Source organism: Peromyscus californicus, unplaced genomic scaffold (assembly GCF_007827085.1).
Source record: "Peromyscus californicus insignis strain IS unplaced genomic scaffold, ASM782708v3 Scaffold_19__1_contigs__length_69161282, whole genome shotgun sequence".
NCBI lineage: Eukaryota > Metazoa > Chordata > Mammalia > Rodentia > Cricetidae > Peromyscus > Peromyscus californicus.
Window position 1 is genome coordinate 39,756,439 of NW_026294491.1, and position 19,035 is coordinate 39,775,473.

General features: G+C 47.2%; 1 protein-coding gene and 1 long non-coding RNA gene across 2 annotated transcripts in view; one reads left to right on the forward strand and one right to left on the reverse strand.

Annotated features, from left to right (window-relative positions):
• Plekhb2 (pleckstrin homology domain containing B2) overlaps positions 1-16,756 on the reverse strand; it is a 35,243-nt gene extending 18,487 nt beyond the window's left edge. Inside the window, exons 1-4 of the mRNA XM_052745177.1 lie at positions 16,653-16,756; positions 4,276-4,320; positions 2,526-2,678; positions 1,880-1,982 (exon numbers count right to left, since the gene is read on the reverse strand). Coding sequence (XP_052601137.1) covers positions 1,880-1,982; positions 2,526-2,678; positions 4,276-4,312 — 293 coding nt within the window. The 5' untranslated portion in view covers positions 4,313-4,320; positions 16,653-16,756. The remainder of the gene's footprint in view (positions 1-1,879; positions 1,983-2,525; positions 2,679-4,275; positions 4,321-16,652) is intronic.
• LOC128114856 (uncharacterized) lies at positions 12,159-18,756 on the forward strand. The gene is made up of 2 exons (XR_008219920.1): positions 12,159-16,498; positions 16,889-18,756. It is a non-coding gene; the product is annotated as an uncharacterized LOC128114856 (long non-coding RNA).
• Positions 18,757-19,035: the final 279 nt, after the last annotated feature.

Sequence of the window (19,035 nt, forward strand, 5' to 3'; positions counted from 1 at the left end):
CTCTTGACCCTCCCACCTCCACCTCCCAAGTGCTAGGATGACAGGTGCATCCCAGCACGGCCTGCTTCCCTTGCTGCTTCTGTAAACATTTCTAGAGGATGATTCCTAATGATGTGATCAGCCAAAAGATGCACCCATCTCAGAATGTAGACGATAAATAGACAGACAGACAGACAGACAGACAAAGATGGATGCTTTCCCTTACTTCACTTGATAGTTGGAGAAGACAATCCAGACTTACTTCCCCATCTTTCCTCAGAGGTCTCTATAATGGACTGAATTATGTGCCTTCCAAAGACAGGGTCAAGTTATGGTCCCTAGTACCGATTGATGAGTGTGATTCACCAGAACATGGGGTCTTTACACATGAAATCAAATGAGAATGGCGTCCAACTGTAAGGTCCTCAGTCCAACATGACCAATGAGGGCACAGACCCAACAGGAGAAGGCATTGTGACAAGCGAGGCGGAAGCCCATGTGCACCATACACACACATAGATATTTTAATTTTAATAAAAATGTAAAAATTTAATAAAAATTTAAAAAGTTTATCCAGACATTGCAGCACATACCTTTAATACCAACAATAGGGAGACAGAGGTAAATGGATCTCTGTTGAGTCTGAGGTCTACACAGAGAGTTCTAAGTCAGCCAGGGCTACATAGTCAGTCAGTCTCTCTCTCTCTCTCTCTCTCTCTCTCTCTCTCTCTCTCTCTCTCTCGTACACATACATACACACATGCACAAGACCAGTGTGAATCTATCAATGAAAAGCACAAAGTGGCCGCTAACAGGTTTTGCCATTCACTCTGGGATCCTGCCTGTCTTAATTACAGTTCTATTGTTGTGAAGAGACACCATGACCATGGCAACTCTTATTAAAAAAAGAAGTATTTGCCGGGCGGTGGTGGCGCACGCCTTTAATCCCAGCACTCGGGAGGCAGAGCCAGGCGGATCTCTGTGAGTTCGAGGCCAGCCTGGGCTACCAAGTGAGTTCCAGGAAAGGCGCAAAGCTACACAGAGAAACCCTGTCTCGAAAAACCAAAAAAAAAAAAAAAAAGAAGTATTTAATTGGGGGCTTGCTTATAGTGTCAGAGGTTTAATCCATTATCACCATGGCAGGGGACCATGGCAGCATACAGACAGGAGCTGGGGAGTAGCTGAGATCTCCATCCTGATCCACAGACAGAGAGACCCTGGGTTTAGAACGGGCTTTTGAAACCTCAAAGTCCACCCCCAGTGACACACTTCTTCCAGTAAGGCCACAACCTCTAATCTTTTTCAAATAGTGCCACTCCCTGATGACTAAACATTCAAAAATATGAGCTTGGGGGGCGTGGAGGGGGGCATTCTTATTCAAACCACCACACTGTTTGAGCAAGAGGGACAGAAATCAGAATAAAAGGTTCTAGGGAGATGGCTCAGTGGGTAAAAGCGGTGGCCATGAAGGCATAGGGACCTGAGTTTGAATCTCTGTAACTCGTGTAAAAGATTCATATGTGCAGCACTAAGAGATATAACCCAGCACTCCTATGGAGAAATAAACAGTAGAAACCAGAGCTCGCGGGAAAACACAATGAAAAATTGACAAGACCTGTCTCGTATTGTCTTCTGACTGCCACCCTTATGATGGCACATGTGTGTCTTTACACATATGCACAGACATGTATATCCATGTACATACACACACACAGACATCCACACACAAGAAAGAAATTAGATCCCAAGAAAAGCGCCAGTTGTATTTCTCTCCTACAGTCCCAGCCTGGAGGGCAATTCTACGCCCATTCTTTTCCCCTCCTGACAAGTGGAAACGGGAGCAGAAAATACTTTGTCACTTAATGAATCGAAATGAAATCATAATGAAATCAAAACTCACAGGCAATCGTCTGTGCTCTCCGCACAGAGACTGATGGTTTTCCCGTCTCGGCAGACAATCTGCAGCAGACAGTCTTTGGGCTTCCCATCTGGAGGCTGGATGTCTAGGAGAAACAAGCAGAATGGAGGCCCACTCCGTAGCTTTTCTTTTCCCCCTCCTTACACATTCTTAGAACTAACAACCCACAGAAGTGGAGAACAAGACAGGCCGTCACTACATGGGAAATAACCTGGGGCCTCACTAAGAAACAGAAGGGAAACAGTCAAGCTGGCAGGCAAGGAAGACTCCATTTGCTCCTCGTAAAGTGAGCATAAAGAAAACACAACCGACCCCAGCATCCAACGTACCACACGGCTTCAAGCAACTGACCAGACTACCACATGCACCCAGTGTCTAAATCAGAAAATCAGCATGACCTAAGGAAGGCGTTCCACCTTTCTTGGGGTTGCTAGCAATCTGGTTCCTTCTCCCAAGATAAAGGGATGCAGGCTGGGCCTAACTCCAATTTAAGAAAAAAAAATCCATTTAACACGATGTTCATGATGGAGTGCCCAAGGCCCACTACGGCTGCCTGGACACAGCCCAGTTTGATACTGAAACAGACTCATTCTTGAAGGGAGGCATGGCAGTTCTGGGCACCGCTTACCCCGACACTCATGCCCCATGCGGATATTGATGCAGTCCACCGGCATGTGGACCTTATCCTCTATACTCTGCCGGGTCTGGTCATCATAGTAGATCAGGTGACCGTCGGACCACAGGTCAAACCAGTTCTTCTTCCAGCGCTTCAAAATGGTACCTGGGGGGTGGGAGGGAAGTAGGGAAAGTCGGCTTTGGGTTAAAACAACAAAGGCTGTCCCCAGTGCACAGCAGACATAGAGGAAACTGGCCACCCCCACAGAACTGATGGAAACAGACGTGGCCGGGCCACTCCCATTTAAACAGTGCAAGCACAGGACGCTGCCAGGCAAAGTACAAGCCGTGAAATAAACCAGATTGAAAATTAAGGCCGCACCCCTCCAAGGGAGCATCAAGGAAGAGGGGACAGGACCCATGTAAAAGCCGCAGGATGGAGAAGAGATCTGTGGAACATGGCCACCCGGACACAACATGACTACTGTGCTCATGAACAGAGCTGCTGTGGATACCTGCACAAGGCCCACCCACGACTGGGCCTTTCAACATTCCATCATGGAAGGGAAAAACATATATAAAAATTATAATGTAATGATAATGATAATAGCTTAAAAAAAAAAAAGCTCACCTTCCAAGAGCATGGCAATGCCTAAGGAGGAGAAAACTAGAGGCCAGCCAGAGGGCTGGCAAAAGACTTGTCCTCGGGTCTGCCAAAGTGCCCATGCCTCCTGTCGCCAGGAGGTTGGGGGCCCAAAACTCAAGAGAAGGTAGCCCTCAGGGACTGAGGCTACCCTCTGAAATCTCAGGTAAAGCCGGCATTAATCACTCTGTCGAGGCTAAGGTTACCCACAGAGCTGGGGAGCAGAGCAGAGCTCCAGGTCTGGGAAGGGGTAACTGGCTCTCTCCACTTTGCAGCACCTTGGAGTGGCAGTCTAGGAGATGAACAGCTGGTATATGAAGAACACATATGTCCACAGCTGTCAGGTCTAAGAGCCTGGACCTCAAGAACTAAGTTTCCTCTGGAAAAAAAAGGCCAATGTACCCACCAAGGCAAGTCTCCCTACTGCTATGGGATGTTCTGTATGGCAAATGTGTTGCTGATTGGTCAATAAATAAATCACTGATTGGCCATTGGCTAGGCAGAAAGTGTAGGCGGGACAAGGAGGAGAATAAAGCTGGGAAGTGGAAGGCTGAGTCAGAGAGACACTGCCAGCTGCCACGATGACAAACAGCATGTGAAGATGCCGGTAAGCCACGAGCCATGTGGCAAGGTATAGATTAATGGAAATGGATTAATTTAAGCTGTAAGAACAGTTAGCAAGAAGCCTGCCATGGCCATACAGTTTGTAAGCAATATAAGTCTCTGTGTTTGCTTGGTTGGGTCTGAGTGGCTGTGGGACTGGCAGGTGAGAGAGATTTGTCCTGACTGTGGGCCAGGCAGGAAAACTCAAGCTACACCCTACTGATCCTTCGCAGCCCCACATAAGATGGGCTGTTTCCCACACACAGAGGCCAGAGACGGAAGCCAGGTGTGCTCAGCCTCAGCAGCCTCAAGTCGACCCTTAATCATAAAGCACAGGACTGAGGAAAGGAAAAGGGGCAGGGACCTCCATGATTCCCGGTTCCTATCACCTCCGTGTTTTCACAAACAGTTCACACAGCTCTAAAAGTCCCCAGAGGAAATGCAAGGCAACAGCATGAACCAGACACGAACTGTTTGCAAACGTGATCTGTTTTGGCAGACTCAAGTGTCTACTCACTCTGTCGAAGCAACCATCCACTCTTCACAAATGCCATCTCTTCAGCTGCAGGAGAAAGGACAGACAGGTTCAGAATTAAGAGTCAGGAAAAGAACCGTTCATCTGGCTCAAGTGCCAACCCCCCTCTCCTCCAGGGTGAGCCCAGGAACAGCCCAAAGACATCTGACCTCACACTACTCCACATTTATCAAACGCCTCCTCCACAGGTCCATACCACCCACCTTCCCTCCCACCTCCCTGAGTCACAACAGGCATGAGGCAGCACTAGGAACACTAACACCCATCCCTGATAAGGACTTAGGGCTTCTCACAACACACCCAGTGTCCTGGAGACAGAATCCAGTTGCCTCAGCCTAACTCCTACATGTTCCACAGGCTAACATGTCTGGTCACGCCTCACTGGTGTTGGCTGACTGAGTGGCTAGATCAAGGCAGAAAACTTTGGGTTGTTTTCTAGATGGCCTTTTAATAAAAAACCTGGTACCAGATACTGGGGTGAATGCTGGAAAATTAGAGAAGCAGAGCAAGCCACAGCCAACCTCACCTTGCCAACTCCTCAGCCAATCCTGTTTACATGAATCCTCAGATTGGAAGTCTCTGAGTCCTCACCCCTAAGGGTCTCAGCTGAACTGCTTTAGTTCCTATTTCCTCATGCCTTATATACCTTTCTCCACCCTGCCATCACTTCCTGGAATTAAAGGCGTGTGTGCTTCCTAGTACTGTGATTAAAGGTGTATGCCACCACTGCCTGGCTCTGTTTTCAGTGTGCCTTGAACTCACAGAGATCCAGATGGCTCTCTGCCTCCCAAGTGATAGGATTAAAGTTGTGTGCCACCACTGTCTGGCCTCTATGTCTAATCTAGTGGCTGGTTCTGTCTTCTGACCCTCAGGCATCTTTATTAGGGTACACAATATATCACCATATTGGGTCTTTAAGAAAAACACATATATTTAATTCCATACAAATAAGGATCTTGGGGAATAGAGAGATGACTCAGCACTTACTGCCCTTGCAGAGAACCAAGGTTTCATTTCCAGCACCCACATGGCAGCTCACAACCACCTGTAACCCCAGTTTCAAGGGATCTGACCCTGCTCTTGTGGCTCCATGGACACTACATGCATACAGTGCACTTAAACACAGGCAAACACCCATACACAAAAAATGAAAATAAAAAATGAAAACTATCAGTGAGGTGGCTGAACAGGTGAAGGAGCCTGCCATTAAACCCAACAATGGGAGTTTAATTTCTGGGACCTACCTATCCAAGAGAATTTGTAGATTGGGTTAGCTGAAGTGGGACGACCCACCCTAAATGTGGGCAGCACCACCCTGCAAGTTGGGGTCCCAGAATGAAGAAAAAGAAGAAAGTGTTGGGAGCACCATCATTTACCTCTCTGCTTCCTGACTACAGCTGCCTCCTATTCCTGCTGCTCAGCCGTCCCATCATGATGGACTGTATCCCTCAGAGGAAAGCCAAAATTAGCCCTCCCTCTCTTATGTTGCTTCTTGGCAGTTATTTGGTCCACAGCAGCAAGAAAAGTAACTAATACGTCACCCTAATGCAGGGCTTTCTGCTAAGCAAAAATGGAGGTCTGTATTTGAAACTGGCTTGTATTAGGTTCCCAGCGACTAACAGTATGAAACATTCTCCCTAGAGAGTTTCCAACAGTTACTGAATGAAATCAGCAAGTAATCTCAGAGCACTGAATGTGTTCCCAGCCTCATCCTAGACACTAAAGACAAATATTAATGTGTTTATTTCATTTACTTTCTAGGTATGTATTCACGCTACAGAACCACTCATTGAGTTTTAAAAAAAAAAAGAAAACAAAACTATTTTAAGCGACGAGAAACCAGAGGGCTGATCTGGGAAACTGATTCTAGACCAGTAGAATCCAGATTGAAAAAGGGACGAGACAGAAACATACATATGAACATGTCTGTTACGTGCAATGCTTCAAACATATGAACATGTCTGTTACGTGCAATGCTTCAAACGTGTTACAAGGAAAGGAAACTGGGGTCCCTGGCTGGGGACAGGGCTCGGCAGAATTTGCTATGAAACATGAGAACCAGAGTTTGGATTCCTAGCCACCATCTAAATGCCATTTGGGCATGGTGGCCCAGGGTAAACCCAGCATGGGCAGTGGAAATGGGGTTCCCAGAGTAAGCTGACTAGATAGACTAGTCAAACTTGCAAGATCTGGTTCAAATAAAGAGACCCTGTCTCTCTGTCTCTGACTCTTTTACTGGCTTTTGGGACCCTACTCCTCATACTGGGTCACCTTGCCCAGCTTAATACATGGGGAGGTGCTTAGTCTTACTGCAACTTGATATGTCATGTTTTGTTTGTTGCTACTCATGAGAGACCTGCCTTTTCCTAAACAGAAAGGGAGGAGTAGTTTGGGGGGGGGGGGGCAGAAGGGGGATGGGAAGAGGAACTGGGAGGAGAGGAGGGAGGGGAAACTGCCGCCAGGATGCAAAATAAATGAATAAACGTATTAAATACATATATAAAGAGACCCTGCCCCAATGTATAAGGTGGAGAAACATCTCACATACATACATCTGCAGAAACAGGTGCCCACACACAAATATATATATATATACACATGCAAGGACAGTACACACACATACACATGCAAAACTCAAAGATAAATAAGGAAAAGAAAAGAGAAATTAGCTGTAGAACCTTCCTAAAACAGTAGCTTCTGATCTAGGGACATCTGGTCAACCTTCAGTTGAATGCAGGAAATTCTCACTTATCCCCCAGTGCCCAGATGTATCTTTAATGCCAGTGTCCTCTAGAAGGACCCAGTGCTTCTTGTGAGTGAACAGGCTACCTAAGAGTTCAGGGCAGGATACCTAAGAGGCCTTACTGTTAAAACACAGAGATGGGAGCCGGGCGGTGGTGGCGCACGCCTTTAATCCCAGCACTCGGGAGGCGGATCTCTGTGAGTTCGAGGCCAGCCTGGGCTACCAAGTGAGTTCCAGGAAAAGGCGCAAAGCTACACAGAGAAACCCTGTCTCGAAAAAAGCAAAAAAAAAAAAAAAAAAAAAAAAAAAAACACAGAGATGGGGCCAGCCAGATGGCTCAGTGGTTAAAGACACTGCCCACCAAGCCTGACAACTTGAGTTCTATGCCCAGCACCTATAGGATGGAAGGGAAGAGCCGACTCTCACAAACTGTCCTCTGCTCTCCATACGCATGCTGTGGCAGCACAGGTATACACACATCCACTCACTAGAGTGGGGCTGGAGAGATGGCTCAGCGGTTGACAGTGTGCTGCTCTTGCAGGGGACCTGAGTTTGATTCCCAGCACCAAAGTGGGTAGTGACACAGGACTATAATCCCATCGGAAGCTGAAGCAGAAGGACTGGAAGTCGAACCACTAACTGGTGACTAGGGTTGAAATTTTAAAATGGGATACTGCTAGGAAACACTTGTCTTGGTTTGCTTTCCGTTGCTGCGATAAAACACTGACCAAAAGCAACATGGAGAGGCAATGTTTCATTTGCTTTACACATCCAGGGGCACAGTCCACTGAGGGAAGCCAAGGCAGGAACCTGGGACCAGGAACTGAAGCAGAAGCCATGTGAGAACTCTGCTTACCGGCTTGCTCCTCGGGCTTGGCCAGCCTGCTTTCTTATGGAACCCAGGGCCCCACACAGTGAGCAGGGCCCTCCCATATCAACCATTAATCAAGACAATACCTCACAGACTTGCCTATAGGCCACTCCAATGGAGGCAATTCCTCAAATGAGATTCCCTCTTCCCTTATAGGTCTAGATTTGTGTCAAGCTGACAAAAATGTGCGTTAATCAACACAATGTGTTGGGGGGCAGGGATGCATTTCACTATGAGCTTGATTCCATAAAACTGAGGGGATTAGAAATGGAAAACAAAAACAAAAATCAAACAACAACAACAAAACTCCAGCACTATCTTTAATTCTATATCATACCATCCTTTCACTTGATAATTAAGTAGCTCTGGGTTGACAGGGATGTATGCTGCATTTACTATTTAAGATATTAGGAGCTGCATGTAAAGACCAGACTTCTGAATGGAGGGCTCAGGTATACTGGAACTGGTGTCAGGGAAACGCTAGGAACAGGCTTGAAGGTAACCTGAACTTGGGCTGCTAAGGAAACAGCCCTGGAGTAATGACTCTTGGGTTAACAAGCTGAGGAATGTACTGGGACTTGTTAGACAGGCTCTTACACACTTGTAAGAGAAAGGTCAGAAGAAGCCATGTCAACGGGAGTGCTCTGTGGCACCGATGGCTCTTCACCCAGGTCAGAGAGGATAGTCAGATGCAGGGCATACATATTCTGGAGGCACTGAAGCTGGGGCACGATGGCATGTGACTGGGCATAGAATACGGAAATGTATGCCATGTCTGTATTCTGGCCTCCTGAGCAATGCTCCTGGTACTCCTGCATGTGAGCACTGTTTACAAGATTCTACCAGTGGCAGCAGTGACCCCGGCCTCTGACTGCTAGGCCAAAAGCAATGTGTGGCACCAACCAGGCCCTCCACACCGGTGAAGACAAGTTAAGACACACAGAGAGCAGGCTTAGTAAACATTGCAGATGGCTACTACATCCTGACCTCCACCCCGACCACAAAGCTTTGGAAACAATGGTCTCTGGAGGACTGGAATTTTCTCAGGCGTCTCACACTGGAAGGGAAAGGCTGAAGCCTGGTTCCACCAGAGGGGAGGCCAGTCTCCTGGAAAGAGAATCCGCTCAGCTCTGACTTGTCAGAACACCTTTCGGGAGAGACCGATGCTCAACCAATGCTGAGCCAATGCTGCACACCTTGACCAGAACTGCCTAGCTAAGCACACTTCCTAACCTTTTACTTCAACCTAAACCTTGGGGCTGACAGATGTCTCGGTAGTTAAGAGCAGGGCCCAGGTTCAAGTCTCAGCACCTACATGGGGGCTCACAACACATCCAGTCACAGGGCATCCAACACCTTCTTCTGGCTTCTGAAGGTACTATATGCACGTAGTATACAGAGGCACACAAAATACCCCTACATGTAAAACAAAGGGATATATATAGATCCCTCATAACAGGCCCTAAAGGCAGATGTGGTGGAAGGGGGTATATGTGGCTTTTTCACTATCATCTGTCTGTCTAATTGGTCTATTAAGGACCAGTGGCTGTCTGGCTTGTTAGTGCTGCCACTGCCCAGGCTCCTACCATAAAAACACCAGCATCATTACCGTCAAAGAAATAACACATGCTGTATCCCAAAAATCAAAAACAGAATGTTCTAAAATAAGAACATTCCGAGCTCTGGGTTAAAATAACCACAACCAAAACTTCAATCGGACTCGGATACAGCTCAGTGGCAGAGCACTTGCCTGGAACATGTGTACCCTGGGTTCCATTCCCCAGCACCAGAAAAAAAGGATGGAGAGGAAAGCAGGGAATGGGGGGAGGGAAGGGGAGAAAGAGGAAGAGGAGGCGGTGGTGGTGATGGTTATCTTTTTCTCAGAAAGAAAAAGGAGGGCCTAGAAGAGATGGTTAAGGAACTCTGCAGTCAAGCTTGGCAACCCAAGTCCAAGCCCCATTCCTAGGACCTAAAAGGGTGGAAGGAGAGAACCAACTCCCTCCAGCTGTAATCTGACTTATACATAAAACACATATATGCCTCCAGAGTGCTGGGATTAAAGGTGTGTACCACCACTGCCCAGCTTAAATAAAAACTATAAAAGGAAAAAATTCTGCTAGGAACTAAGGCTATAGCCCAGCCATAGCAGAGCAGGACATAGAAAAAGGCTCTGGACTCAACCTTCAGCATCAATAAATAATAAATAAATACATCGCCTGTTTATGTGATTTTGGAAACAAACCACAGAGAGCAGAGAAATAGCGTGAGATAAGTGTTTTCCAGAGCAACACGATTCTATATTCCTTAGAAGGACTTTTCAAAGCTCCTTGGGGCTGGAGGGAGGCACAGCAGTAGAGAGCACACAGTGCTCTTGCAGAGCTCAGTTCCCGGCAACCATGGCAGCCGGCTCACAACCACCTGCAACTTCAGCTCCAGGGGATCCTATGCCCTCTTCCGGATCCATGGACACTGCACACACATGCATGCTTTGTTGCTGTTTAAGCTCCTCAAACTAGCTGGGCTTGGTGGCGTGTGCCTTTAATCCTAAAGTTCTTTCTACTGCCCAGAGGCAGGTAGATCTCTGGAAGTGTGAGGACTACTTTATCTCCACAGTGAACTCCAGGCCAGCCAGGGCTATTCAGTGAGACACTGCCACAAAAATAAATAAATAATTAAGTAAGTAAGTAAGTAAGTAAACCCTCAGTAAAATAGACGATTGAAACTTTGGGATACTGGGGGGAAAGCAGAAAGTGAGGAATCACACCAAGGAGTAGCAATCTGCAAGGCACGAGACATCTTTATCAACAATGCTGATATCCCAGAAAGAAAACAACAACATAGATTTAAGTTAAAGATTCTGCAAGGCTGGTGGACTAATTAAGACTCTCTTACTGTGGAGAGTTAGAATGTTAACGATCCAGGGACACATTATCTTGGGCTATCTTTAGCTCCCATTCACTGCCCACTTTGCATTTGACCTGACATCCTTTCAACGGGTGTCAAACCTTTGCATTGTACTGACTTAGCAGACCACGAGGTCCCTAGTTTTCCCCGTGCGCTGTAAGCTACCTAACTGATGGTCCCCTTGACCTAAGACTTCGTTCTGTTTGCTCAGTTGGAACTTGTCACCCAGGGGGAAATGAATCCGTATTCTGGGGCCATGGTAATCACCCCTATTTGTTTAAGAACCAACCACCACATTCCCCTTGAGGCAAGAGGCAGGTTTCGCACTGCAACATCAAAATTACCTCCACAGACACTGTCTTAGTTTCCACTGTTGTGATAAAGCACCATGACCATAATGACAACTTGGGGGGGAAAGGGTTATTTTGCTCAGAGTTCCACATCATAGTCTATCATCAGAGGGAGGAAGAAGTTTCTTCAGGGACTCTGACCTTGCCACGTTTCAATTTCTCTCCATGATCTGTTCAATCCCTGGGCATCTACTGCCACGGAGGCTGTACCTTTACTAACGGCCTTTCCTGACTTCTCACAATCAAAACAGGAACTCAAGGCAGAGACAACGGAGGAGTGCTGCTTACCATCTTGCTCCTTGGTGGCTCGCTCAGTCAGTTTTCTTACACAACCCAGGACCACCTGCCAGGGGTGGCACCATCCCCACCAATCACTAAGCAAGAAAATTCCCTTCAGATTACTGACAGACAATCTGATGGGGACATTTTCTCAACTGAGGTAACTCTTCCTAGGTAATTCTTACTTGTGTCAAGTTTACAAAAACCGACCAAGGCAACTGACCACTTGACACACAAATAGAACACTATGAAACCATAACCTTCCCTTTCTCATTTGTCCTCAAGGTCTCACAGTAACATCAACCGCACAATATAAAACATTTCAGTTTCTTTTTTTTAAAAGATTTATTTATTTATTATGTACACAGAGGAGGGAGCCAGATCTCATTACAGATGGTTGTGAACCATCATGTGGGTGCTGGGAATTGAACTCAGGACCTCTGGAAGAATAGTCGGTGCTCTTAACCTCTGAGCCATCTCTCCAGCCCACATTTCAGTTTCTTAAAGGTCTTACATTGTCATTAAAACTTCAACAGTTAAAAGTCCAAAGTTTCATCTGCCGGTCGGTGGTAGCCCACGCCTTTAATCCCAGCACTCGGGAGGCAGAGGCAGGCGGATCTCTGTGAGTTTGAGGCCAGCCTGGGCTACAGAGTGAGTTCCAGGAAAGGCGCAAAGCTACACAGAGAAACCCTGTCTCGAAAAACCAAAAAAAAAAAAAAAAGTCCAAAGTTTCTTAAATTATTCAAAGTCTCTCTAAAAATCAAGTCTCAGATATTCCAAAGTCTCTTATCTATGGGCTTATCTATGGGCTCCACTTAGTTATGGATCCTGTAACAGGACGTACAATGACGTACACAATACCTAACAGTGACACACGGGGATAAACGATGGAGCATGTGGCACTCAGCATGCCAAGCAAAGACAGAGAAATATTTCTGTTCTTTCAGAGACTGATTCGGTCATGTACCGGGGTACTTTCCCCACCCCTAAGGTGGGTATATTATTTTTCTCATGGCTCTAACAAAATAATTGACAAAGGCTGTTGAAGGAGGGAAGGGTTTATTTCAGGTTCCAGGTGGAGAGGACAGAGTCCATCGTGACAGGGAAGTCGTGGCCGTGGGGACGTGCAGCACCTGGTCACACTTCATCTGTTGTCAGGAAGCAGAGAGAGAGAGAGACAGATGCTGATGCTCAGCTCAGTTTCTTACTCAGTCTAGAATCCCAGCCCACTGGGTGGTGCCATCCACATTTAGAGTGGATTTTCCACGTTAGTTAATCCAGTCTACCAATCTAGAAACTCCCTCACAGGCAAGCTCAGAGACCTGTCTCCCAAATGATGCTAGATCTTGTCAAGTTGACAGTCGGTATTAATGATCACAGTGTGTGTGTTTAAAATTGACTCTCAGGCTGGAGAGCTGGCTCAGAGGTTAAGAGCCCTGACTGTTCTTCCAGAGGTCCTGAGTTCAATTCCCAGCAACCACAAGGTGGCTCACAACCACCTGTAATGAGATCTGGTGCCCTCTTCTGGCCTGCAGGGATACGTGCAGGCAGAACACTGTATACATAATAAATAAATACATCTTGAAAAAGATAAAATAAAATTGACTCTCACAGTACATTTAATTTGCTGTAGAAACAGCTACCTTGGGTTGAGTCTTTCCTGTCAGGCAAGGTGTCAAACACTTGTATGTTATTTCAGTCATATTTTCCATAATCTTGTCAAGCAGATGGTATACCTTCATTTCACAGATGAAAAAGCAAGGCCCAGAAAGCCAAGTAAGCAGCTGCCCAATGTGATGAATTGAGACAGGATTTGAACACAGGCCTTCTGGGTCCCAAGTCTATACTTAGAAACATCAGTCTTGATGAATTTAAAAAATATATATGATCATAATCATGTTTACTGACTTTCAGTTGCAATAACACAGTCACTAAGATTCCTCCCTCCAATTTGAAAGCAATGAGAATTATTAGAAAATGAAGTACAAATAGGTAGATTTCATCTAGGTTGGGTTTTTTTTTGTTTTTTTTTTTTTGGTTGGGTGGTTTTTTTTTGGTTGTTGTTTTGCTGTATATCTTGTTTTTGTTTTGTCAAGTTAAAACACACTAGAGTTACCTCGGAAGAGGAACCTCAATTGAAAAAAAGCCTCCATCAGACTGGCCTGCAGGCAAGTCAGTCTGGCATTTTCTTGACTAAAAATTGATGTGGGAAAGCCCAGACCACTGTGGGTGTGGCTACGGAGCGGATAGTCCTGGGTTGTACAAGCCACTACCAATCTAATTACACCTTTCCTCTCTCAGTCTGTACTGTGTAGTTTTGGGTAGTTGCTGACACTAATCAAATAATTCTTTAATTTGTCTGCCATCCACTAATGCAGAAGAAAGGCTGGAGAAAAGAAAGATGTCACATATGACTACAAGTTAAAAGCACAGTCGAGCTTTCAGGAGTCAGGGAGAACCGACCTCCCAACCTACCCATTCACCCATCTCTAGACAGTGCTCCAGGAGCAAATTTCTGTGTAGCCACTCTGGCAGGACTGGGGACGAAACCAATCAGTCAAAGAATGTGCTGTTTTACAGGATATGCTTTAAACAAACAAACAAACAAACAAAAACTCAGCAAAACAAAACAAAAAAGTTCAGCTTTCACAAAAGGTTAAGACAGTTCATAACACTGTAAGCCTAACTGCTTACTGTTGCGAATGCTATGTACAGCTTTACGTTGGAAAGTTCCTTACAGGTATGAAGTCATACAAACGTTAACTAAATGCATGGTAGCAGGAAGCCACCACCCATATGACACAGTACGCACAGATATGACATTATAACAATAGCGAATGTCAAGGGATAGGAAGAGCCTATGGGAGCACTTTTATACTCTACATTTTAAGGACACGTTTGTAACACGTACTGTAGAAAGGAACCTTTACACATCCCTGGTCATGGTTTGCTGTTCTGAGTTAACCCCTGGTCCAGGCAGCACCAGGAGAAACACTGGACTTGGCAGCCTGAAGAATGGCCAAACCCAGTTCAAGAGAGGCTGCCATGAGGAAGTGCAGACATTAAGGAGGACCGCAGACACCATAAACTTCAGGGACTAGGCAGACCTCCTGACCAGAGGGCCAAGACTAGAATGGTAGACTGCCTCTGTTTCCCCCCTCGCCATATCAGCCGCTGGCTGCAGCTGACTTAGCAGAGGGTGTTCAAAGGTATGAACACCGCCTCCCTCTCAGGTCACTGGCTCTCTGCATAAACTACAACTCAAAGGTTCAGTTTCCAAGGATAGAGAGGTAAGAGATAGAAAGGGGTTGGGGCAGACAGACAGACAGACATAGTGAGAGAGAGAGAGACATTGATTTCATAAATGCAGTCTTTATTATCAGGGAATTGACTTACAAAACTGTGCTAACACCCTTAATTTACTGAACACCTACTATGTGTCTGACAGGAAGACACCTTCACAGAGTTTTGATTCCTGCCCTGAGGAAGATCAGTGGGTAATCTCTCACACACAGAACAAACATCACTGACACTACATAAACCCAGGCAAGCACCTGGCTAGCACTTGGCTAGAGGCTCTCTACCCAAGCCACCTGTCCTAACCATATCCTGCTGACCACCCTGAGTCAAAGCTTCCTGGGCCCAGGAAACACTCAGAATCCCCTAAGGAAGGAACCAGCACCAACAGTACCCCCACCTACATGCCCTTCTTCACTGAGAAGGCAAGCCCACAGCACAGGCTGGTGGACACACAACCATGTTTGGTCAATGATTCCTTCAGCAAACACTCATCACCCTGGGTAAGCAGCCATAAATCCCAGTTGCTACCTTACCATTTCCTGTAAAGTGGGACAAGTCATTTCCTGTACTGGTTGCCTCAAAGACCACAAGAGACAAGCCTTCCTCTCCTGGTAAAATGGAACGCGCGCGCACACACGAACACACACGCACACACAGCTTCTTTGGAGTGTGTTCTGAATTAGCCACGTAGTCTCTCGAATCCGTGACCTTTCCCCCTATATTCTAAAACACTGGGAATTACTCCACTCCTTTATGAAGTCTCTTTGTAAACCACTCTGCATCTGAGAGTTAGAGACAACAATTTCTGCTTCCCCCCAATAAAAACCCCTGACCTCCCAAGGTCTCTAGCTGGATAACAATGAACTGTACCAAAAAGGAGTTACGCTTGTACAATCAAAACACCTGAACCTAAAGACCGTGTAAGACCACACACCATGAAAGCGCAGGAGAATAGGGGGCCCGCCAAAGATGGGCAACGGCAGGCGGAAGGTAACCAGAGGGTCTTAGTGAAGCAGCAGTGGTCCCCTGTGGGGGCCACAGGGGCCAGGGAGAGCCCATCCTCGGCAGAGCGCCCCCACCACCACCTCACCCGCCATGGGTGGAGAAGGGGGGGCCAGGACTAAGCGGCTCTACGGAAGATACCATTAGGATAGGGGACACTGGAGAAGGGATGCGCTGGGTTGGGGAAGACACAACCAGGGTGTGGGCCTTTAGGGAACGCGGAAAGGACCCTGGGGGAAGGGAAGGGGCACGAGACTGGACCAGACATAGGCAGGGAAGGATAAGATTAAGGAGGGGAAACTGGGGAAGTCCGCAGGGACCCAGGGAAGGGGGGGGGGGGACGCTAGGCTAGACAAAACATTAGGAAAGACTACGCGAGGAAGACAGATCAGGATGGAGACAAGGAAGGGGAAAGGGGGAAGAGACAGAGACTTGGAGGTGGGGGGAAGGAGACAGGAGATGGTGGGGATACAATCAAGATTCTGGAGGTGCGGAGGCAGAGGCTGAGGTAAAGCAATCAGGATACGGACAGCGGAGGAAAGGCAGGAGCCGGCGGGGGGCGCGGATTCAATCAGAAAGGGCGACACTAAGGGAAGGGGGAGGGGCGTGGGTCAGAATGGAGACACTCGAGAAAGGAAAGGGAGCAAGACCGGGGGAGGAACTTTGGGGAAGGGAGAAGGAACAGGCGCTGAGAGGGGTCACCGAAGAAGAGAGCAGCGAGGACTTGAGGCTGAGCAAGTGGGCGCGGCCAGCAAGGTTGGAGCTCCCCAGAGCCAGGCTTGGAGAGGGGTGTCGGCGAAGCGGGTTACCCCGGAGGGGCGTGGAGCGGGGCCAGATGGGGTACTCCGACAGGGGAGGTCCAGGGAAGGGGTCGCACGCGGGCGCAGAGGGGCACCGCGGGCACAGTCACCTGCGAATGTCCAGGCCGCTAGGCAGGGATCGGGCTGAGAACGCAAGGTCGCCGGCTTCTTCTGCTCTTAGCTGAACGCGCAAGTCCAGGTCCTGCGTCACCGCCTCGTACGCATGCGCGGGAGGCAGGTGCCCGCCGGGATGCAGGGCTGGAGCCTGAAGGATTGCTTTTAACCGGGGCTTAGTTGGCAGCTCGAAGGCGGTTCTAAGCATCCTGATCTTGGTCTCTACACACAGAGCTTCGTAGAGAAGTGCGTGGCCGCCGGACTAGGGCAAGCTGAGCCTGGAACACCCCGGAGCCAGAAATGAGGACATGCGTGCTCAAAAGCTGAAAAATGGAGATGTCAAAACTGAAACAGCAACCAAGGACCAAAGCTGGGTGTCGTCGCAAGAAGTCACATAGGATTATTATAGCTTAAAATATAAAACATATAAAGAAATGAATGAGGAAGGATTTGGGACTATAATCCCAGAACTAGGAGGCTGAGTCAAGAGGTTCATGAGTTTGAGGCCAGCCTGAGCTACATAGCCATTGTCACAAATGCAAGTAAACAAACAAATTCATTAGGAGGGCATGGTGGTACACAACTGTAATCGCAACACTTGGGAGCTCCAGGCCAGTCTGGGAATTCTTGAGATCGCATCTCAAAAAACAACAACAACAAAAAAAAAACTATCATACTGTTTGAATGATAGTGCCTCGTGTGTCTCATATTGTTTCTAGGTTGTTTGTATCTCAAACAATGAATTGGACAAGACATAGAAGTAATGAAGGTGTACATTTATTTTAAAAGAAAAATGTGTAGAATATACTCCCCAGAATGGGAACAGGCCTGAGCAAGCATAAGACCCAAGACCTCCATGTCCTTTTGGAGCATCCTTTTTTATGAGCTTGGGTAAAGGGAGGAGCAGATTCCCTGGATGAAAATTAGGTAGACCCCCTACCGTGATTGGCAGATGGGCTTAATGTTAAATAGCTTTGGACCATCTTTAAGTTGGTGGGTTGTATATCCTCTAACTTTAAGCATGCGCATATGCCCCCCCCCCCTTGTGCTTATACGTGAGACAGTAAACATAATCCTTTAATAGTTTGGTTCAAGGAAACATTTGCCCTCGCAGCTCTTACACCCCGAAACTGTTTTAAGATGGACTTGTTTATCTGCCCTTCTACTATGAAATGCCCGACCCCAAATTACCTACAGAAGAGGAGAGGCTGGGTGCTGCCCCAATGGGGACAGAGACAGAGGAAAGGTGCTTGCTGATCATCAGGCAGTCCCTGTGCTCACCTGAATCAGTAGAAGTATAGACGCTGTGCTGGCTAGTTTTTGTGACCTTGACACAAACTAGGGTCATTTGGAAAGAGGAAACTCCAACTGAGGGAAAAAAACAAAACAAAAACAAAAAAACAAAAAAAAAGTTCTTAGTGACCGACCGACCTCGAAGATCTGCCCAGTGGAAGACAGCAGACAGCGTGGACCTCTCCACCCTTTCCCCAAGCCTCTGAATAAAGTGTTTTGACTCTAAAAAAAAAAAAAAAAAAAACCTCCATCAGAGTGACGCATGGATAAGTCTGAAAGGACCAAGCAGATGCCATAACAGGCTGCTCAGTCTTCTCTCAGAGATCAGGCCTCAATTTCAGTTTCCTGAGACTTGAGCAAGCAGTTTCTGGGAGGGCCATGAACAAAAGACTGCTCAAAGTTTAGCCAGATGTTTACTTTCTGGGGCCCCTCACCAACTTAGAGTTATGTGCAGTACGTGCTTGACCAGCCAGCCCCCATGGTGGCTCAAGGACAAAGCCTGGGACTTGTGCTGGACTGCCCCCAAAGTAATAAATTGTAACCACCAACCAGTAAATTCAAAGGTTACATACCCTCACCCAATTAAAAGAGAACAGAGATAAAGATAAACCAATCCGAGTTACACCCGTGCAAAACTCCCCCAACCCCCCTGAAGGGCTTGTGGATTTTGCCTTTAAAAAGCTAGCCACACAAAGAAAAAGCAAGTTCCTCCTGGCCTCACGACTACGAGTGAGTGCTTTGGATCGAGCTTCCCTGTCCGCGGCTTGTAAACAGAAATAAACCATGCTAATTGCATTCTGAACCTAAGGTCTGTGGCGGTTTGTCTTTGGGGTCCCAATCTGGGCATAACAAAGTCTATGGAGGCATTTTCTTGATTGATAACTGATACTGAGGAGCCTATCCTGCTATGGGTGATGCAATCCATGGGCAGGTGGTCCCGGCTTGTGCAAGGAAGCAGGTCAGGAAGTAAGCAGTGTTCCTCCATGGTCTCTGCTTCAGTTCCTGCCCTGGCTTCCCTCAGTGATTGACTGTGATCAAGACATGCGAGTCAAATAAAGCCTTCCCTCCCCAAGGTGCTTTGAGTCA